We start from the raw sequence: 19,381 nt of genomic DNA on the forward strand, positions 1-19,381 counted from the left end.
GCCAGTGTTTAGTCAGAGAGAGGGGTAACACAGCCAGTGTTTAGTCAGAGAGAGGGGTAACACAGCCAGTGTTTAGTCAGAGAGAGAGGTAACACAGCCAGTGTAAAGGCAGAGAGAGGGGTAACACAGCCAGTGTTTAGTCAGAGAGAGGGGTAACACAGCCAGTGTTTAGTCAGAGAGAGGGGTAACACAGCCATTGTTTAGTCAGAGAGAGGGGTAACACAGCCAGTGTTTAGTCAGAGAGAGAGGTAACACAGCCAGTGTAAAGGCAGAGAGAGGGGTAACACAGCCAGTGTTTAGTCAGAGAGAGGGGTAACACAGCCAGTGTTTAGTCAGAGAGAGGGGTAACACAGCCAGTGTTTAGTCAGAGAGAGGGGTAACACAGCCAGTGTTTAGTCAGAGAGAGGGGTAACACAGCCAGTGTAAAGGCAGAGAGAGGGGTAACACAGCCAGTGTAAAGGCAGAGAGAGGGGTAACACAGCCAGTGTTTAGTCAGAGAGGGGTAACACAGCCAGTGTTTAGTCAGAGAGGGGTAACACAGCCAGTGTTTAGTCAGAGAGAGGGGTAACACAGCCAGTGTAAAGGCAGAGAGAGGGGTAACACAGCCAGTGTAAAGGCAGAGAGAGGGGTAACACAGCCAGTGTTTAGTCAGAGAGAGGGGTAACACAGCCAGTGTTTAGTCAGAGAGAGGGGTAACACAGCCAGTGTTTAGTCAGAGAGAGGGGTAACACAGCCAGTGTTTAGTCAGAGAGGGGTAACACAGCCAGTGTTTAGTCAGAGAGAGGGGTAACACAGCCAGTGTTTAGTCAGAGAGAGGGGTAACACAGCCAGTGTTTAGTCAGAGAGAGGGGTAACACAGCCAGTGTTTAGTCAGAGAGAGGGGTAACACAGCCAGTGTTTAGTCAGAGAGAGGGGTAACACAGCCAGTGTTTAGTCAGAGAGAGGGGTAACACAGCCAGTGTTTAGTCAGAGAGGGGTAACACAGCCAGTGTTTAGTCAGAGAGAGGGGTAACACAGCCAGTGTTTAGTCAGAGAGAGGGGTAACACAGCCAGTGTTTAGTCAGAGAGAGGGGTAACACAGCCAGTGTTTAGTCAGAGAGAGGGGTAACACAGCCAGTGTTTAGTCAGAGAGAGGGGTAACACAGCCAGTGTTTAGTCAGAGAGAGGGGTAACACAGCCAGTGTTTAGTCAGAGAGAGGGGTAACACAGCCAGTGTTTAGTCAGAGAGAGGGGTAACACAGCCAGTGTTTAGTCAGAGAGAGGGGTAACACAGCCAGTGTTTAGTCAGAGAGAGAGGTAACACAGCCAGTGTTTAGTCAGAGAGAGGGGTAACACAGCCAGTGTTTAGTCAGAGAGAGGGGTAACACAGCCAGTGTTTAGTCAGAGAGAGGGGTAACACAGCCAGTGTTTAGTCAGAGAGAGAGGTAACACAGCCAGTGTTTAGTCAGAGAGAGGGGTAACACAGCCAGTGTTTAGTCAGAGAGAGGGGTAACACAGCCAGTGTTTAGTCAGAGAGAGGGGTAACACAGCCAGTGTTTAGTCAGAGAGAGAGGTAACACAGCCAGTGTTTAGTCAGAGAGAGGGGTAACACAGCCAGTGTTTAGTCAGAGAGAGGGGTAACACAGCCAGTGTTTAGTCAGAGAGAGGGGTAACACAGCCAGTGTTTAGTCAGAGAGAGGGGTAACACAGCCAGTGTTTAGTCAGAGAGAGGGGTAACACAGCCAGTGTTTAGTCAGAGAGAGGGGTAACACAGCCAGTGTTTAGTCAGAGAGAGGGGTAACACAGCCAGTGTTTAGTCAGAGAGAGAGGTAACACAGCCAGTGTTTAGTCAGAGAGAGAGGTAACACAGCCAGTGTTTAGTCAGAGAGAGGGGTAACACAGCCAGTGTTTAGTCAGAGAGAGGGGTAACACAGCCAGTGTTAAGTCAGAGAGAGGGGTAACACAGCCAGTGTTTAGTCAGAGAGAGGGGTAACACCGCCAGTGTTTAGTCAGAGAGAGGGGTAACACAGCCAGTGTTTAGTCAGAGAGAGGGGTAACACAGCCAGTGTTTAGTCAGAGAGGGGTAACACAGCCAGTGTAAAGGCAGAGAGAGGGGTAACACAGCCAGTGTAAAGGCAGTGTGAGTACATCTTCACATTTAACATTCATTACACTAGAGAACATCACGGGGTGAAACAACCAACGAGGAGATAGTGCCTGTGTCCCAAATCACACCATATTCCCTATATCGTGCCCTACAGTAGTGTACTGTATAGGGGTTAGTGTGCCATTTGTGATGTAACCCGAGCACTGTTTAGTATGCAGAAGTAGGACAGGACTTCTGCCTGCCTGGATGAAGTAATACATGTAAAGCTGAGACCCAGAGAAAAGGTTTCAACAGGAGAAACAAACAGCACTCTGGGGAGGGAGAAGAGGGGGAGGGAAGGAGATAGAGAGGGACGGAGGGGGAGGGAAGGAGATAGAGAGGGACGGAGGAAGAGGGAGGAAGAGGGAGGGGGCTCCTGTGGCTGAAGCGATTGGCCACGGCTATTTGGTCATACTGTTCGAGTCAGGAGAGAGAGTAGTCTCTGTACTACAGTATCTATTTATTTTATTTAACCAGGCAAGTCAGTTAAGAACTAATTCTTGTTTACAATGACGGCCTACTGGGGAACAGTGGGTTAAACTGCCTTGTTCAGGGGAACAGTGGGTTAACTGCCTTGTTCAGGGGAACAGTGGGTTAACTGCCTTGTTCAGGGGAACAGTGGGTTAACTGCCTTGTTCAGAGGAACAGTGGGTTAACTGCCTTGTTCAGGGGAACAGTGGGTTAACTGCCTTGTTCATGGGAACAGTGGGTTAACTGCCTTGTTCAGAGGAACAGTGGGTTAACTGCCTTGTTCAGGGGAACAGTGGGTTAAACTGCCTTGTTCAGGGGAACAGTGGGTTAACTGCCTTGTTCAGGGGAACAGTGGGTTAACTGCCTTGTTCAGGGGAACAGTGGGTTAACTGCCTTGTTCAGGGGAACAGTGGGTTAACTGCCTTGTTCAGGGGAACAGTGGGTTAAACTGCCTTGTTCAGGGGAACAGTGGGTTAACTGTCTTGTTCAGGGGAACAGTGGGTTAACTGCCTTGTTCAGGGGAACAGTGGGTTAACTGCCTTGTTCAGGGGAACAGTGGGTTAACTGCCTTGTTCAGGGGAACAGTGGGTTAAACTGCCTTGTTCAGGGGAACAGTGGGTTAACTGCCTTGTTCAGGGGAACAGTGGGTTAACTGCCTTGTTCAGGGGAACAGTGGGTTAAACTGCCTTGTTCAGGGGAACAGTGGGTTAAACTGCCTTGTTCAGGGGAACAGTGGGTTAACTGTCTTGTTCAGGGGAACAGTGGGTTAACTGCCTTGTTCAGGGGAACAGTGGGTTAACTGCCTTGTTCAGGGGAACAGTGGGTTAACTGCCTTGTTCAGGGGAACAGTGGGTTAACTGCCTTGTTCAGGGGAACAGTGGGTTAAACTGCCTTGTTCAGGGGAACAGTGGGTTAACTGTCTTGTTCAGGGGAACAGTGGGTTAACTGCCTTGTTCAGGGGAACAGTGGGTTAAACTGCCTTGTTCAGGGGAACAGTGGGTTAACTGTCTTGTTCAGGGGAACAGTGGGTTAACTGCCTTGTTCAGGGGAACAGTGGGTTAAACTGCCTTGTTCAGGGGAACAGTGGGTTAAACTGCCTTGTTCAGGGGAACAGTGGGTTAACAGCCTTGTTCAGGGGAACAGTGGGTTAACTGCCTTGTTCAGGGGAACAGTGGGTTAACTGCCTTGTTCAGGGGAACAGTGGGTTAACTGCCTTGTTCAGGGGAACAGTGGGTTAACTGCCTTGTTCAGGGGAACAGTGGGATAACTGCCTTGTTCAGGGGAACAGTGGGTTAACTGCCTTGTTCAGGGGAACAGTGGGTTAAACTGCCTTGTTCAGAGGAACAGTGGGTTAACTGCCTTGTTCAGGGGAACAGTGGGTTAACTGCCTTGTTCAGGGGAACAGTGGGTTAAACTGCCTTGTTCAGGGGAACAGTGGGTTAACTGCCTTGTTCAGGGGAACAGTGGGTTAACTGCCTTGTTCAGGGGAACAGTGGGTTAACTGCCTTGTTCAGGGGAACAGTGGGTTAACTGCCTTGTTCAGGGGAACAGTGGGTTAACTGCCTTGTTCAGGGGAACAGTGGGTTAACTGCCTTGTTCAGGGGAACAGTGGGTTTAACTGCCTTGTTCAGGGGAACAGTGGGTTAACTGCCTCGTTCAGGGGAACAGTGGGTTAACTGCCTTGTTCAGGGGAACAGTGGGTTAACAGCCTTGTTCAGGGGAACAGTGGGTTAACTGCCTTGTTCAGGGGAACAGTGGGTTAAACTACCTTGTTCAGGGGAACAGTGGGTTAACTGCCTTGTTCAGGGGAACAGTGGGTTAACAGCCTTGTTCAGGGGAACAGTGGGTTAACTGCCTTGTTCAGGGGCAGAACAACAGACTTTTACCTTGTCAGCTCGGGGATTTAGATCTTGCAACCTTTCGGGTACAAGTCCAACGCTCTAACCACTATGCTACCTGCCGCCCCATCTATGAGGACAGACAGTGAAGTACTAGTCACTATACTACAGTATCTATGAGGACAGACAGTGAAGTACTAGTCACTACACTACAGTATCTATGAGGACAGACAGTGAGGTACTAGTCACTATACTATACTATCTATGTGGACAGACAGTGAGGTACTAGTCACTATACTACAGTATCTATGAGGACAGACAGTGAAGTACTAGTCACTGTACTACAGTATCTATGAGGACAGACAGTGCGGTACTAGTCACTGTACTACAGTATCTATGAGGACAGACAGTGAGGTTCTAGTCACTATACTACAGTATCTATGAGGACAGACAGTGAGGTACTAGTCACTATACTACAGTATCTATGAGGACAGACAGTGAGGTACTAGTCACTATACTACAGTATCTATGAGGACAGACAGTGAGGTACTAGTCACTATACTACAGTATCTATGGGGACAGACAGTGAGGTACTAGTGAAGGTGACGAAGTCAGGGGAACAGTGGGTTAAACTACCTTGTTCAGGGGAACAGTGGGTTAACTGCCTTGTTCAGGGGAACAGTGGGTTAACTGCCTTGTTCAGGGGAACAGTGGGTTAACTGCCTTGTTCAGGGGCAGAACAACAGACTTTTACCTTGTCAGCTCGGGGATTTAGATCTTGCAACCTTTCGGGTACAAGTCCAACGCTCTAACCACTATGCTACCTGCCGCCCCATCTATGAGGACAGACAGTGAAGTACTAGTCACTATACTACAGTATCTATGAGGACAGACAGTGAAGTACTAGTCACTACACTACAGTATCTGAGGACAGACAGTGAGGTACTAGTCACTATACTATACTATCTATGTGGACAGACAGTGAGGTACTAGTCACTATACTACAGTATCTATGAGGACAGACAGTGAAGTACTAGTCACTGTACTACAGTATCTATGAGGACAGACAGTGCGGTACTAGTCACTGTACTACAGTATCTATGAGGACAGACAGTGAGGTACTAGTCACTATACTACAGTATCTATAAGGACAGACAGTGAGGTACTAGCCACTATACTACAGTATCTATGGAGACAGACAGTGAGGTACTAGTCACTGTACTACAGTATCTATGAGGACAGACAGTGAGGTACTAGCCACTATACTACAGTATCTATGAGGACAGACAGTGAGGTACTAGTCACTGTCCTACAGTATCTATGAGGACAGACAGTGAGGTACTAGTCACTATACTACAGTATCTATGGGGACAGACAGTGAGGTACTAGTCACTGTACTACAGTATCTATGAGGACAGACAGTGAGGTTCTAGTCACTATACTACAGTATCTATGAGGACAGACAGTGAGGTACTAGTCACTATACTACAGTATCTATGAGGACAGACAGTGAGGTACTAGTCACTATACTACAGTATCTATGAGGACAGACAGTGAGGTACTAGTCACTATACTACAGTATCTATGGGGACAGACAGTGAGGTACTAGTGAAGGTGACGAAGTCAACTTAGTGAGACTTATTACATGGCAAGGTGAGGGTGGAAACTGAGAAGGCAGACAGAGTGAAAACTCAGTAATTTACTCACAGAAATCTGCTATGGCTGTTTTGGGTCAGAAAGTGAAGTGTTATTTTTCCACTACATGGTCAAGTGGCTATATATATATATATTAATCTATCTTCCTGGGAACAGCTGTAAAAGAGGCCTTCTCTTCAGTCAAGGTCTCCATGTCTGTCTCGGTCTTTCACAGTTCCATGCCTGTGTACAGTATGATCCATGTCTGTATCGGTCTTTCACAGTTCCCATGTCTGTGTACAGTATGATCCATAAACCATGTGTTCCTGTGTCCTATAAAATATCCCTGAGGATTCCCTGAGCATGAAGACTCATCCTATAAATAAATCATCCATTTTACAGGATGCCGTCATGCAGCCAGAACACAGTGTGCGTGTGTGTGCGTGTGTGTGTGTGTGTGTGTGTGTGTGTGTGTGTGTGTGTGTGTGTGTGTGTGTGTGTGTGTGAGAGAGAGAGATCCAGCCATCAGGTCTGACATGTGTTCCTGACAGCCTGTAGTCTTGTAAATCCCACCCTAGGCAACAGTGAAGAAGGCGGGGTGTTCAGGCAGGTAGTCTGGGGGACCATGAACCTTTAGCTCCCATTTCCCTACTGTAGGATTGTTATTTGTAACAGCTGTCAATGGTATTACGGGACTACGACGGGACTACAACGGGACTACGACGGGACTACGACGGGACTACGATATATATTTTTTTGTGTGTGAATGAAGACAAGGAAAAAAATACCCACCAAAAAAGACAAAAAAAGACAGCTCCTATAAAATATTTTGAATAATCGATAAATAGTTTAGCCTGTATCCCAAATAGCACCCTAGATAGTGCACATCTTTCGACCAGATGTAAAAAAGGATACAGCAGGTGTAAATAGTACAGTGAAATGCAGACTAACGGGTAACGGGCGCGCGGGCTCCGACTAACGGGTAACTGGCTCCGACTAACGGGTAACGGTCAACGGGCTCCGACTAACGGGCAAGCGGGCTCCGACTAACGGGTAACGGGCTCCGACTAACGGGTAACGGGCTCCGACTAACGGGTAACGGGCTCTGACTAACAGGCTCCGACTAACGGGTAACGGGCTCCGACTAACAGACTCCGACTAACGGATAACGGGCTCCGACTAACGGGTAACGGGCCCTGACTAACAGGCTCTGACTAACTGGTAACGGGCCCCGACTAACAGGCTCCGACTAACTGGTAACGGGCCCCGACTAACAGGCTCCGACTAACGGGGTCTGACTAACAGGTAATGGGCTCCGACTAACGGGTAACGGGCCCCGACTAACAGGCTCTGACTAACTGGTAACGGGCCCCGACTAACAGGCTCCGACTAACTGGTAACAGGCCCCGACTAACAGGCTCCGACTAACAGGTAATGGGCCCCGACTAACAGGCTCTGACTAACAGGTTCCGACTAACGGGTAACGGGCCCCGACTAACAGGCTCCGACTAATGGGTAACTGGCCCCGACTAACAGGCTCCGACTAACGGGTAACGGGCTCCGACTAATGGGCGAGCGGGCTCCGACTAACGGGTAACGGGCCCCGACTAACAGACCCCGACTAACAGGCTCCAACTAACGGGTAACAGGCTCCGACTAATGGGTAACAGGCTCCGACTAACAGGCTCCGACTAACGGGCCCCGACTAACAGGCTCCGACTAATGGGTAACGGGCCCCGGCTAACGGGCTCCGACTAGCGGGCGAGCGGGCTCCGACTAACGGGTAACAGGCCCCGACTAACAGGCTCCGACTAACAGGTAACGGGCTCCGACTAACTGGTAACGGGCTCTGACTAACTGGTAACGGGCCCCGACTAACAGGCTCCGACTAACAGGTAACGGGCTCCGACTAACTGGTAACGGGCTCTGACTAACTGGTAACGGGCCCCGACTAACAGGCTCCGACTAACGGGTAACGGGCCCCGACTAACAGGCTCCAACTAACGGGTAACAGGCTCCGACTAACGGGTAACGGGCCCCGACTAACAGGCTCCAACTAACGGGTAACAGGCTCCGATTAACGGGTAACGGGCCCCGACTAACAGGCTCCGACTAACGGGTAACGGGCCCCGGCTAACAGGCTCCGACTAACGGGTAACGGGCCCCCGACTAACGGGTAACGGGCCCCGACTAACGGGCAACGGGCCCCGACTAACGGGTAACGGGCCCCGACTAACGGGCTCCGACTAACAGGTAAAGGGCTCCGAATAACAGGTAACGGGGCACGAGTAATGGGTAACGGGCTCCGACCAACGGGCTTTAGTTGTCCTCGTCTTAAAATGTAGGAGTAACGTTGTTGCTTTAAGCTAAGAGTATCACCTCAGGAAAGCTAAGAACAACACGAGTTGGTAACCTTGGTGCTATTCAGCTTCAGCTCACTATGCTGTTGTCTCTGTCAAGGAAGTGACATGGGAGGCTCTTAAAGAGCCAATGAACACGCCGATTGGCACATGTTTTTTTCTGTTACTGATTAGAAAAATGAGATTTCAGTCTCAGAGGTGTGTCTCCTGACCGATTTCCACTTTTGGTTAATGGTGTTTGTCCCTCATGAGACACTGTAGGAAGCCCATTTAATTTCCTCAACGTCCCCAGAAATCTGTAATTCATTTTTACATTTTGGCCGAGGATGTTTTAGATGCACAATTTTTCATCCATCAAAGGTGTTTGATGCAGTATTTCTCAAGTAAAACAGTAGGAGCTGCTGGGCAGGTCTGTCTCACTGTCTATGCTATTGGATCGAGAGCAATCCCCACAGCTGTTGGACACCCCAACCTTCATTTACCCGGTGTGACGCGCAGATGTTCCAAACTCCATTTTACACCAGACTGACTTCATGACCAAAATGACACTAGAATACATGTTTCTGACTCATAACGATGACACATTGGTTGTTTTCTATAGGATTCTTCGCTCTTTAAATCAAGCTGCGATGCTAATATTATCAGGATGAAATGACACCTCCCTGTCCGTTCCACTAGGAATAAACGTCAAGAAGATGGATAAGGGAGTGAAATAGATAAATAGCTCAGCAGTTGGGAGCAGCAGTGTTGTTGGAATGCTGAACTGCAGGGATGGTTGAGAATAAAATGACATGAGAGACGGGACGACGTGGGGGAGTCTCTCTGTGTGTGTCTCTGTGTGTGTGAGTGTCTCTGTGTGTGAGTGTCTCTGTGTGTGAGTGTCTCTGTGTGTGAGTGTCTCTGTGTGTGAGTGTCTCTGTGTGTGAGTGTCTCTGTGTGTGAGTGTCTCTGTGTGTGAGTGTCTCTGTGTGTGTGTCTGTGTGTGTGTGTGTCTCTGTGTGTGTGTGTCTCTGTGTGTGTGTGTGTCTCTGTGTGTGTGTGTGTCTCTGTGTGTGTGTGTGTGTGTGTGTGTGTGTGTCTCTGTGTGTGTGTCTCTGTGTGTGTGTCTCTGTGTGTGTGTCTCTGTGTGTGTGTCTCTGTATGTGTGTGTGTCTGTGTGTCTCTCTATGTGTGTGTGTCTCTGTATGTGTGTCTCTGTATGTGTGTCTCTCTGTGTGTGTGTGTGTGTGTGTGTGTGTGTGTGTGTCTGTGTGTCTCTCTGTGTGTGTCTGTGTGTGTGTGTGTGTGTCTCTGTGTGTCTCTCTGTGTGTGTGTCTCTCTGTGTGTCTCTGTGTGTGTCTGTGTGTGTGTGTGTGTCTCTGTGTGTGTGTATGTGTCTGTGTGTGTGTGTGTCTCTCTCTGTGTGTGTCTGTGTCTCTCTGTGTGTGTCTGTGTGTGTGTGTGTGTGTGTGTGTGTCTCTGTGTGTCTCTGTGTGTGTGTCTCTGTGTGTGTGTGTCTCTGTGTGTGTGTGTGTGTGTGTGTGTCTCTGTGTGTGTGTGTCTCTGTGTGTGTGTGTCTCTGTGTGTGTGTGTCTCTGTGTGTGTGTGTCTCTGTGTGTGTGTGTCTCTGTGTGTGTGTGTCTCTGTGTGTGTGTGTCTCTGTGTGTGTGTGTCTCTGTGTGTGTGTGTCTCTGTGTGTGTGTGTCTCTGTGTGTGTGTCTCTGTGTGTGTGTGTCTCTGTGTGTGTGTGTCTCTGTGTGTGTGTGTCTCTGTGTGTGTGTGTGTCTCTGTGTGTGTGTCTCTGTGTGTGTGTAGTGTTACAATGAGAAGCATCTCACAGCGGGGGCTTGTCGACTAGCCTGTCGTCTGCTGTAGCATTGTTTAACATGGCGATGATCTCATCTAGGCTCGTCTCCCTCTCCTATTTTCGTCTCCCTCTCCTCTTTCTAAGCAGAATTGATTTGCTACGGCGGTAGCCTACAATGACATCATGATGATAAACTAAGCACAGAGATGAGCTCATGGCCTCATCCTGAGATGCTGAGCGGTTCAGAGATGAGCTAATCACCTCATCCTGATAAGATGAGCTAATCACCTCATCCTGAGAAGATGAGCGGTTCAGAGATGAGCTAATCACCTCATCCTGAGAAGTTGAGAGGTTCAGACATGAGCTAATCACCTCATCCTGAGAAGATGAGAGGTTCAGAGATGAGCTAATCCCCTCATCCTGAGAAGACGAGAGGTTCAGAGATGAGCTAATCACCTCATCCTGAGAAGAAGAGAGGTTCAGAGATGAACTAATCACCTCATCCTGAGAAGAAGAGAGGTTCAGAGATGAGCTAATCACCTCATCCTGAGAAGATGAGAGGTTCAGAGATGAGCTAATCACCTCATCCCGAGAAGATGAGAGGTTCAGAGATGAGCTAATCACCTCATCCTGAGAAGATGAGAGGTTCAGAGATGAGCTAATCACCTCATCCTGAGAAGATGAGAGGTTCAGAGATGATAGCAAGACTCCTTTCTGCTGCGTCCCAAATGACAACCAATTCTCCATAGTGCCCTACAGGGCCCTGGCCGGGTTGAAAGTAGTGCACTGTATAGGGAATAGGGTATGATTTGGGATGCAGACCTCATGTTTATGGAAAGCAACATTACAGTCAGGACATTAAGGAAAAAGTGAGGAGGATGAAAAGAAATAGCTAATTGCTGGACAGAGTGAAGTACATTCTGCACGTGTGTAGTGTGGAAAATCAGCTTCTCTTTTAAGAAGAACAGACACTTAAGCCAAAGCCAATATCAACACAGCATCAACCCTCTCTTTCTAAAATCATCAGCCGAAATTGTTGCTACCCCTATTACTAGCCTGTTCAACCTCTCTGTCGTATCGTCTGAGATTCCCAAAGATTGGAAAGCTGCCGCGGTCATCCCCCTCTTCAAAGGGGGAGACACTCTAGACCCAAACTGTTACAGACCTATATCTATCCTACCCTGTCTTTCTAAGGTCTTCGAAAGCCAAGTTAACAAACAGATCACCGACCATTTAGAATCCCACCGTACGTTCTCCGCTATGCAATCTGGTTTCCGAGTCTGGTTTCCATCTGTAAATAGCCCATCCAGCTACCTCATCCCCATACTGGTATTTATTTATTTAGCTCCTTTGCACCAAAGTATCTCTACTTGCACATTCATCTTCTGCACATCTATCACTCCAGTGTTTAATTGCTATATTGTAAATATTTCACCACTATGGTCTATTTATTGGCTTACCTCCCTTATCTTACCTCATTTGTACACACTGTATATAGACTTTTTCTCTATTGTGTTATTGACTGAACGTTTGTTTATTCCATGTGTAACTCTGTTGTTGTTTGTGTCGCACTGCTATGCTTTATCTTGGCTAGGTCGCAGTTGTAAATGAGAACTTGTTCTCAACTAGCCTACCTGTTTAAATAAAAGGTGAAATATATATATATATATTTTTTTTTAAAGACTATTTTAAATGTAGGGGTTAGTTAGGGTTACAATTAGAGGTTAGGGAAAATAGGATGTTGAATGGAAATACATTTTAGGTCCCCGTGAGGAGAATAGAACATAATCTACCCATTTAAGACCCTGAGTAGTTTCCTTTTGAAGTAGGATCCTGTAAAAAAAAAACAGACATTTGCATCTCTGTGTGAAAGTAGGACCTACTACCTGTGAACCCTCACCTTCTCCTTATGTAGGGAGACTTTGGTATGTCAGCAACAGGGATCATCTGTTCCCCAGGTCGTACCCACATGATGGGCCCGTCATCACTCTCTGTTGGACTCTTCAGCTTCAGACTGGAGAACGTACCCCACGGTAGCGTCCGCTGGAGGGAGAAGGGTACGCCAGAGTTACAATGAGGGAGGAGTAGAATGATGGATAGAGGTGTGTGAGAAAACAAACTGGAACAGGAAAGAGGAACTCTAATCTTTCAGACATCCATCAAAACCAATGTTTTTTTTGTTGTTGTTGAAAACCATAATTACCCTTCTCAACCACTAGAGGGCAACTTTCCTTTGTTTATAGATCCAATGAGTTGAATTCTCCCTAAACAATGTGGCCAGAACTAAAACATTTTTGAAACTTAGCGAAAATGACTAAATCCAACGTATTACCTATAGATTGATATTATCTATAAAATGATGGATCTATATCATTATTCTGTGTCAGGGCTACTCACCTCTAGGAAGGGCGACTCCTCCAGCATAGAGATGAACTCTGGGAAGTAATCCCCCACCTCCTCGTCCACTGCCCCCACTAGACTGATCTGACGCATGGCACCTGCCCGGTACGTCCCGTGGCTGTACGTTCTCTTTACCTAGAACACATAGTAGAGCACAGTAAAACAGTCAGTAAAACGGTCAGTAAGACCAGTCAGTAAGACCAGTCAGTAAAACGGTCAGTAAAACAGTCAGAAGACCAGTCAGTAAGACCGGTCAGAAGACCAGTCAGTAAGACCAGTCAGTAAGACCAGTCAGTAAAACGGTCAGTAAAACAGTCAGAAGACCAGTCAGTAAGACCGGTCAGAAGACCAGTCAGTAAGACCAGTCAGTAAGACCAGTCAGTAAGACCGGTCAGTAAGACCGGTCAGTAAGACCAGTCAGTAAGACCAGTCAGTAAAACGGTCAGTAAAACAGTCAGAAGACCAGTCAGTAAGACCGGTCAGTAAGACCAGTCAGTAAAACGGTCAGTAAGACCAGTCAAAGACCAGTCAGTAAACAGTCAGAATACCAGTCAGTAAACAGTCAGTAAGACCAGTCAGAAGACCAGTCAGTAAGACCAGTCAGTAAACCGTCAGTAAGACCAGTCAGAAAGATCAGTCAGTAAATCGTCAGAAAGACCAGTCAGAAAGACCAGTCAGAAAGACCAGTCAGAAAGACCAGTCAGAAAGACCAGTCAGAAAAGACCAGTCAGAAAGACCAGTCAGAAAAGACCAGTCAGAAAGACCAGTCCACTGGAGTGTTGAGGTCCAGACAAAGACGTTCAAGTCAGTTGAACTGAATATGTACAGTACTTGTTCACCCGAGGACTGATGTCCAACCCCTAGTGAAATGCAGTGTAGTGAAATGCTTGTGCTTCTAGATCCGACAGTTGTAGCTATTCCTATTCTGAGACACAGAGAGCAGCCATTCAAAGAGCTGGTAGTGCTAGCTAACCTGTTTTACACAGTACAGCTGTCACCCAGTAGTAACAAGCCCTGTTGAATAGCTAGAAGTGCATCCCGGTCTCCTTCACTGTCTCACTTTGTTCCCACAGATCTGAGTACATCTGCTGGAAGGAAGGAAGGAAAGAACAGAGGTTTTATAGCAGCTTCAGAGCCACAGAGAACCACAAACCCCCCTCCTGTCTGTCTCTGGACCGTAGGCCCTAGGGTCACAGTCCTCCCTCTCTAACATGCTAGTCTCAATGTCCCAGACATCCTCCCGATTCCCTTACAACCCTGTCTATTACAGCTACTACAGCCCAGCCATTCTTATCACCACAGAATATCCTCAGGCTAAAGAGAGAGAGAGTTCATCATAAGGCCAGTTTCTCCTGGAGCAGTCCATCTGTCTGAACGTTAGATAGTGTCAGAGGAACATCTTCTTCAGACAGTTAATAGATGATCTGTTTCTAAACATGATCCTCTACTAGAGGTCTGTGTCTTTTCACAGGGTCAGCAGCAGTGTTAAAGTGTACAGGGACATATTACAACAGTCCATCATATTACCAAACTAGGGCCCCAATTAGTCGACTGGTCAATTGTTTGGTCGTTAGGCTGTTGGTCGACCAAGATTGTTTTATATATAAAACATATACATCTGCGCCCATTTCAGTGAACTAATCCATTGCAGGAGGCCTGGACTAAAAGCCCATTTATGCTTGATCCGAAAACGTGGTGGGAGTCTCCATATGCAGGGTGTGATGCAATTGTGGAGCCTCCAGAGGCATGCAGAGGTTAAATCCAGCACTGTACCACATCACCATGCCCCTCCCAAACGTTGGAACAATACGGAGGGCTCTGTAGAGCTCCACATTGACAGTAGTTGGGGGCGGTACATCCTGTATAAACACAAACTCACTTCCTTGACAACAGCTCTGCACTGCTCTGTGATGCACAAGAAGTATGACTGGTGCTGAGGCCAGATCACTGTGAATGCTGCATGGCCAATACAGTCTGATGGACCATGCACCTCTCTCCTAACAACTTCATTCTGTGACTTGTTAGCATTTGATTGTTAGTGTAAATCACTTCTCCATGACATACTGTGTATCACCAGCAGTACATTTACCCTTCATTCATATAATTTCGATCTACTGCCTCCTGAGTGGTCCAGTGGTCTAAGTCACTACAGATCCGGGTTTGATCCCGGGCTGTGTTGCAGTCGGACGCAACCAGGAGACTCATGAGGCGACGCACAATTGGCCCAGTGTCGTCCGGTTTAGAGGAGGGTTTGGCCAGCCGGGATGTCCTTGTCTCATCGCGCTATCGATTCCTTGTGGCGGGCCGGGCACATGCGCGCTGACGCGGTCGCCAGTTATACGGTGTTTCGTCTGACACGTTGGTGAAGCTGGCTTCTGGGTTAAGCGAGCTGTGTGTCAAGAAGCAGTGTGGCTTGGCAGGGTCGTGTTTCGGAGGACGCTTGGCTCTCGACCGGCGCCTCTCCCGAGGCCGTACGGGAGTTGCAGTGTTGAGACAAGACTGTTACTACCAATTTGATACCTCAAAATTGGGGAGAAAAAGGGGTAAAAATGTCAAATTTATTTTATGGTAATTATTTTAATGCTTTCAATATTGTTCCAGTCTTCCCGTTCTCATTGTAGGAGTGGACTCCCTGTTTGCAGAGGTGCACAACCTATTCTACACTTGTGAGAAAAACTTTTGGTTCATTTCATTCCATTTACAAGTTGTCAATTTAGTCATTGTCTTTTGTTTCGATCGCTCCTGTCAGTGTTGAGTAAGGACACAGAAATATAACTAGGCCTATAGGCTACCTGAAAAATATGTCAAGCCCTCTCCCTTTCGATAACCACTCAGCGTGAAAGGGAAAAATGTCATGCTCTGATCCAGTGGAAATGTCATAAAATAGGCCTACCTGATTACTTCTTATCAGTGCTGAACTTGGACTGAATTAGGTGCCGGAACTCATTTTGGGTTCTGGTACCGTTTGTATTTAGGTGCTTGAGCACCACAATACCTGTGAGTTAATATTCTATAAGAGTAATAACAGCAGTGTGAGGTGGCGGTACTCAGCTCTGGTGAGCTCCTGCCCAAGTCAAGCACGGCTTCTTATGTGCAAATAGCCTACAGCTGTGTCTGTCCTGAGCTCACTGCTGGGGAAACTGAGGGCCCAGAATATTTTATACAACGCTGAAAGTTCACTAGTGCTGGATCCAACTTAATAGTTTATACAATGTTTCAAGTTCATTGGCTACATGTGTAGCCAACGTGATTTGTAGTAGATTTTCTACCTGCAGGATGAGCAGCTAACCGATCGCTGCAGCTGTACATAGTCTATCGGTAAATAGCCCACCCAATTTTACCTACCTCATCCCCATACTGTTTATATTTATTTACTTTTCTGCTCTTTTGCACACCAATATCTCTACCTGTACATGACCATCTGATCATTTATCACTCCAGTGTTGTTAATCTGCTAAATTGTAATTATTCGCCTACCTCCTCATGCCTTTTGCACACAATGTATATAGACTCTCTTTTTTTCTACTGTGTTATTGACTTATTAATTGTTTACTCCATGTGTAACTCTGTGTTGTCTGTTCAAACTGCTATGCTTTATCTTGGTCAGGTCGCAGTTGCAAATGAGAACTTGTTCTCAACTAGCCTACCTGGTTAAATAAAGGTGAAATAAATAAATAAATAAATGTTTTTATTTGTTGGCTTTATGTAGGCTATTTTAACATAGTTGGCAATATAATTAACTTTTTAGGTTTGTATCATTTTCATTTAGATTTGGATAGAAGGTTGATTAACCACATGACAATGATTGAGATATGAAGACTATTATAAATTAAATTAAACTTTTACGAAAATGTGCATCTGAACCATAACAAACACGCAGATCGGTAGAACTGATAAGACAGATTGGCATTCAACATGAGAAAGGGTGCCAACTCCTCATGTATCCAATTACGGGCAATTTCAGGAGGATAATGGCAGAATCTGAGAAAGTCAGCAGGAGAGGGAGGAGTTAGGTCAGGTTAAGTGTTTATTTCTTTCTGGTTATCTAGATCTCTGGCGCCCTCTTGAGGCATCAAACCGTAAGCTTAAAGCATCAGACAAGCTCAATGATTTATTAAAACGCATAGGCTGTCTCTATATATATGGAAAAATACACGTTTAACCATTTCAACCAATCGATTGGTCGAAAGAACAGACTACTTTCGGTCGACAAATCTTTGTTTTTAGTAGGGGACACTCATATCCCAAACACATCATGCGTGCTGCACTTGTGCTTCAGGTTGTGATGCGTGGAGCTGGAAGTGGGCAATTCCTGTCTGACAGGAGTCTGTTGAGCAGATGTGAGACGTGTTCCCTCCATCCTTCCCTCCGCCCTCCTGCCAGCTGTTCGTTCCCCCGCCAAAATAAACATAGAAACCGTTATGACGGTTATTTTATTTTATTCATCCGTAATCGTGGGTTATATGGTAATTGTGCCCCCCCCCCCTCCCTATCCTATCCTTACTGCAGGCCGTTAAGATCAGTTATCCTAAATTGAAGCGGTGGAGGTCCTCAGACGGCTGCAGCATTTAATCATGTTTGGAGACTTCACAGAGGACGTCTTCGAGACGAGAGTGTGTGTGTGTGTGTAGTGGTGTCTGGTGCTGTTTTTCCTGCCCTGAGGGAGCAAGACACCAGTGTGAGTGTGTAAAGGACTGAAGTAGCCTTTTTTCTCCTTTCTGCTGTGTGTGTGTGTGTGTGTGTGTGTGTGTGTGTGTGTGTGTGTGTGGATCCTAGTCCTCTCTGTTCCATTTATGGCAACAAGTCACAATGGAGGGGCCAGCGAAGGGTGAGTCCAGGGGGAAGGTGAGGGAGTTTACTGTAGTGGCCAGGAAGTAAGAGGACAACGGGGAGAGAGGATGAGGAGAGGTAGAGTGTCCTTGGGTGTCAGCCGAGTGAATCTGTCAGAGAGAGAGAGAGAGATAGAGGAGAGAGGATGAGGAGAGGTAGAGTGTCGTTGGGTGTCAGCCGAGTGAATCTGTCAGAGAGAGAAAGAGATAGAGGAGAGAGAGAGAGAGAGAGACCAGTGTAGAGCCAGACTCTGTATAACAACTGACTGTCTGGGGAATTGACCTCTCACAGGCCCCACAGGCTCCCTGTCTACAATACACACCATCATCTATCACTGGGGAGAACACAAGTTCAGACACAAGGTCACACAAGGTCACTGGGCCTGGACTAGTAGATTGGTGTTCCCTCAGACTGAAAGGAAGTCAACCTGGGTAAAAAAAAATCTTTAATATTCAATGAATATTGTTACAAATAGTGGATTGATGTGTGTGGGACAGAAGTATCTGAGCAGGGCTTGAATACTGTACACGATGAATCCTATTTAAATAAGGCCAACAAATGAATGGCCCAGTCCAAACTGTGTGTACATTAAGCATGGGTGCTTCCCTTGTTGTTTCCAGGCTAAACGTGTTTCCATGAACACAACACATAATATGGACCAGATATGATCTTCCTCCTAATGAGAATGAGATTAGCTTCATTATCCATGAGGACACACACCTCTGAATAGTAGCCATCCCTCCTGTCTGGTCTCTCCTCCTGGGCGGCTTGTGTGTGTGTGTGTGTGTGTGTGTTAGTTAAAGGGAATGGATGGCCGATAAATGGTCTTTCCTCTGGGATTTCTTGCCTGCCGCAGACTGCAGACAGACAAGGAAACCCACCAAGACGTGGAGTGGCGTGGAGCCGCCAACACCGTGAGAAGCCAGCCAAGCACAGTCTAATACATGGATACAACCTACTTCCTCCTCTCCCTCACCGAGAGAGAGCAGAGCTGAGCAGCCAACCAGCCAGCCACATTCCCGTAACGTCTGATACACTCATACCAGGAATATGTGAAATATGTAAATACTGCTGATACATCTAAACACACTACTGTACCTCTCTCCCCCTGTGAGGCCCCCAGTCATCTAAACACACTACTGTACCTCTCTCCCCCTGTGAGGCCCCCAGTCATCTAAACACACTACTGTACCCCTCTCCCCCTGTGAGGCCCCCAGTCATCTAAACACACTACTGTACCCCTCTCCCCCTGTGAGGCCCCCAGTCATCTAAACACACTACTGTACCTCTCTCCCCCTGTGAGGCCCCCAGTCATCTAAACACACTACTGTACCTCTCTCCCCCTGTGAGGCCCCCAGTCATCTAAACACACTACTGTACCTCTCTCCCCCTGTGAGCCCCCAGTCATCTAAACACACTACTGTACCCCTCTCCCCCTGTGAGGCCCCCAGTCATCTAAACACACTACTGTACCTCTCTCCCCCTGTGAGGCCCCCAGTCATCTAAACACACTACTTTACCTCTCTCCCCCTGTGAGGCCCCCAGTCATCTAAACACACTACTGTACCTCTCTCCCCCTGTGAGGCCCCCAGTCATCTAAACACACTACTGTACCTCTCTACCCCTGTGAGGCCCCCAGTCATCTAAACACACTACTGTACCTCTCTCCCCCTGTGAGGCCCCCAGTCATCTAAACACACTACTGTACCTCTCTCCCCCTGTGAGGCCCCCAGTCATCTAAACACACTACTGTACCTCTCTACCCCTGTGAGGCCCCCAGTCATCTAAACACACTACTGTACCTCTCTCCCCCTGTGAGGCCCCCAGTCATCTAAACACACTACTGTACCCCTCTCCCCATGTGAGGCCCCCAGTCATCTAAACACACTACTGTACCTCTCTCCCCCTGTGAGGCCCCCAGGTAAGCAGTCAAGTC

General features: G+C 47.4%; 1 protein-coding gene across 5 annotated transcripts in view; it reads right to left on the reverse strand.

Moving 5' to 3' along the window:
• Nucleotides 1-19,381, reverse strand: part of LOC110518048 — a 182,617-nt gene that overhangs the window by 10,366 nt on the left and 152,870 nt on the right. For all 5 annotated transcript variants that reach the window (XM_036956855.1, XM_036956857.1, XM_036956856.1 and 2 more), the window contains 2 exons: nucleotides 12,613-12,750; nucleotides 12,116-12,258 (listed from right to left, as the gene is read on the reverse strand). In XM_036956855.1, coding sequence (XP_036812750.1) covers nucleotides 12,116-12,258; nucleotides 12,613-12,750 — 281 coding nt within the window. The remainder of the gene's footprint in view (nucleotides 1-12,115; nucleotides 12,259-12,612; nucleotides 12,751-19,381) is intronic.

The sequence above is a fragment of the Oncorhynchus mykiss genome, chromosome 21 (genome assembly GCF_013265735.2).
Source record: "Oncorhynchus mykiss isolate Arlee chromosome 21, USDA_OmykA_1.1, whole genome shotgun sequence".
Classification (NCBI taxonomy): domain Eukaryota; kingdom Metazoa; phylum Chordata; class Actinopteri; order Salmoniformes; family Salmonidae; genus Oncorhynchus; species Oncorhynchus mykiss.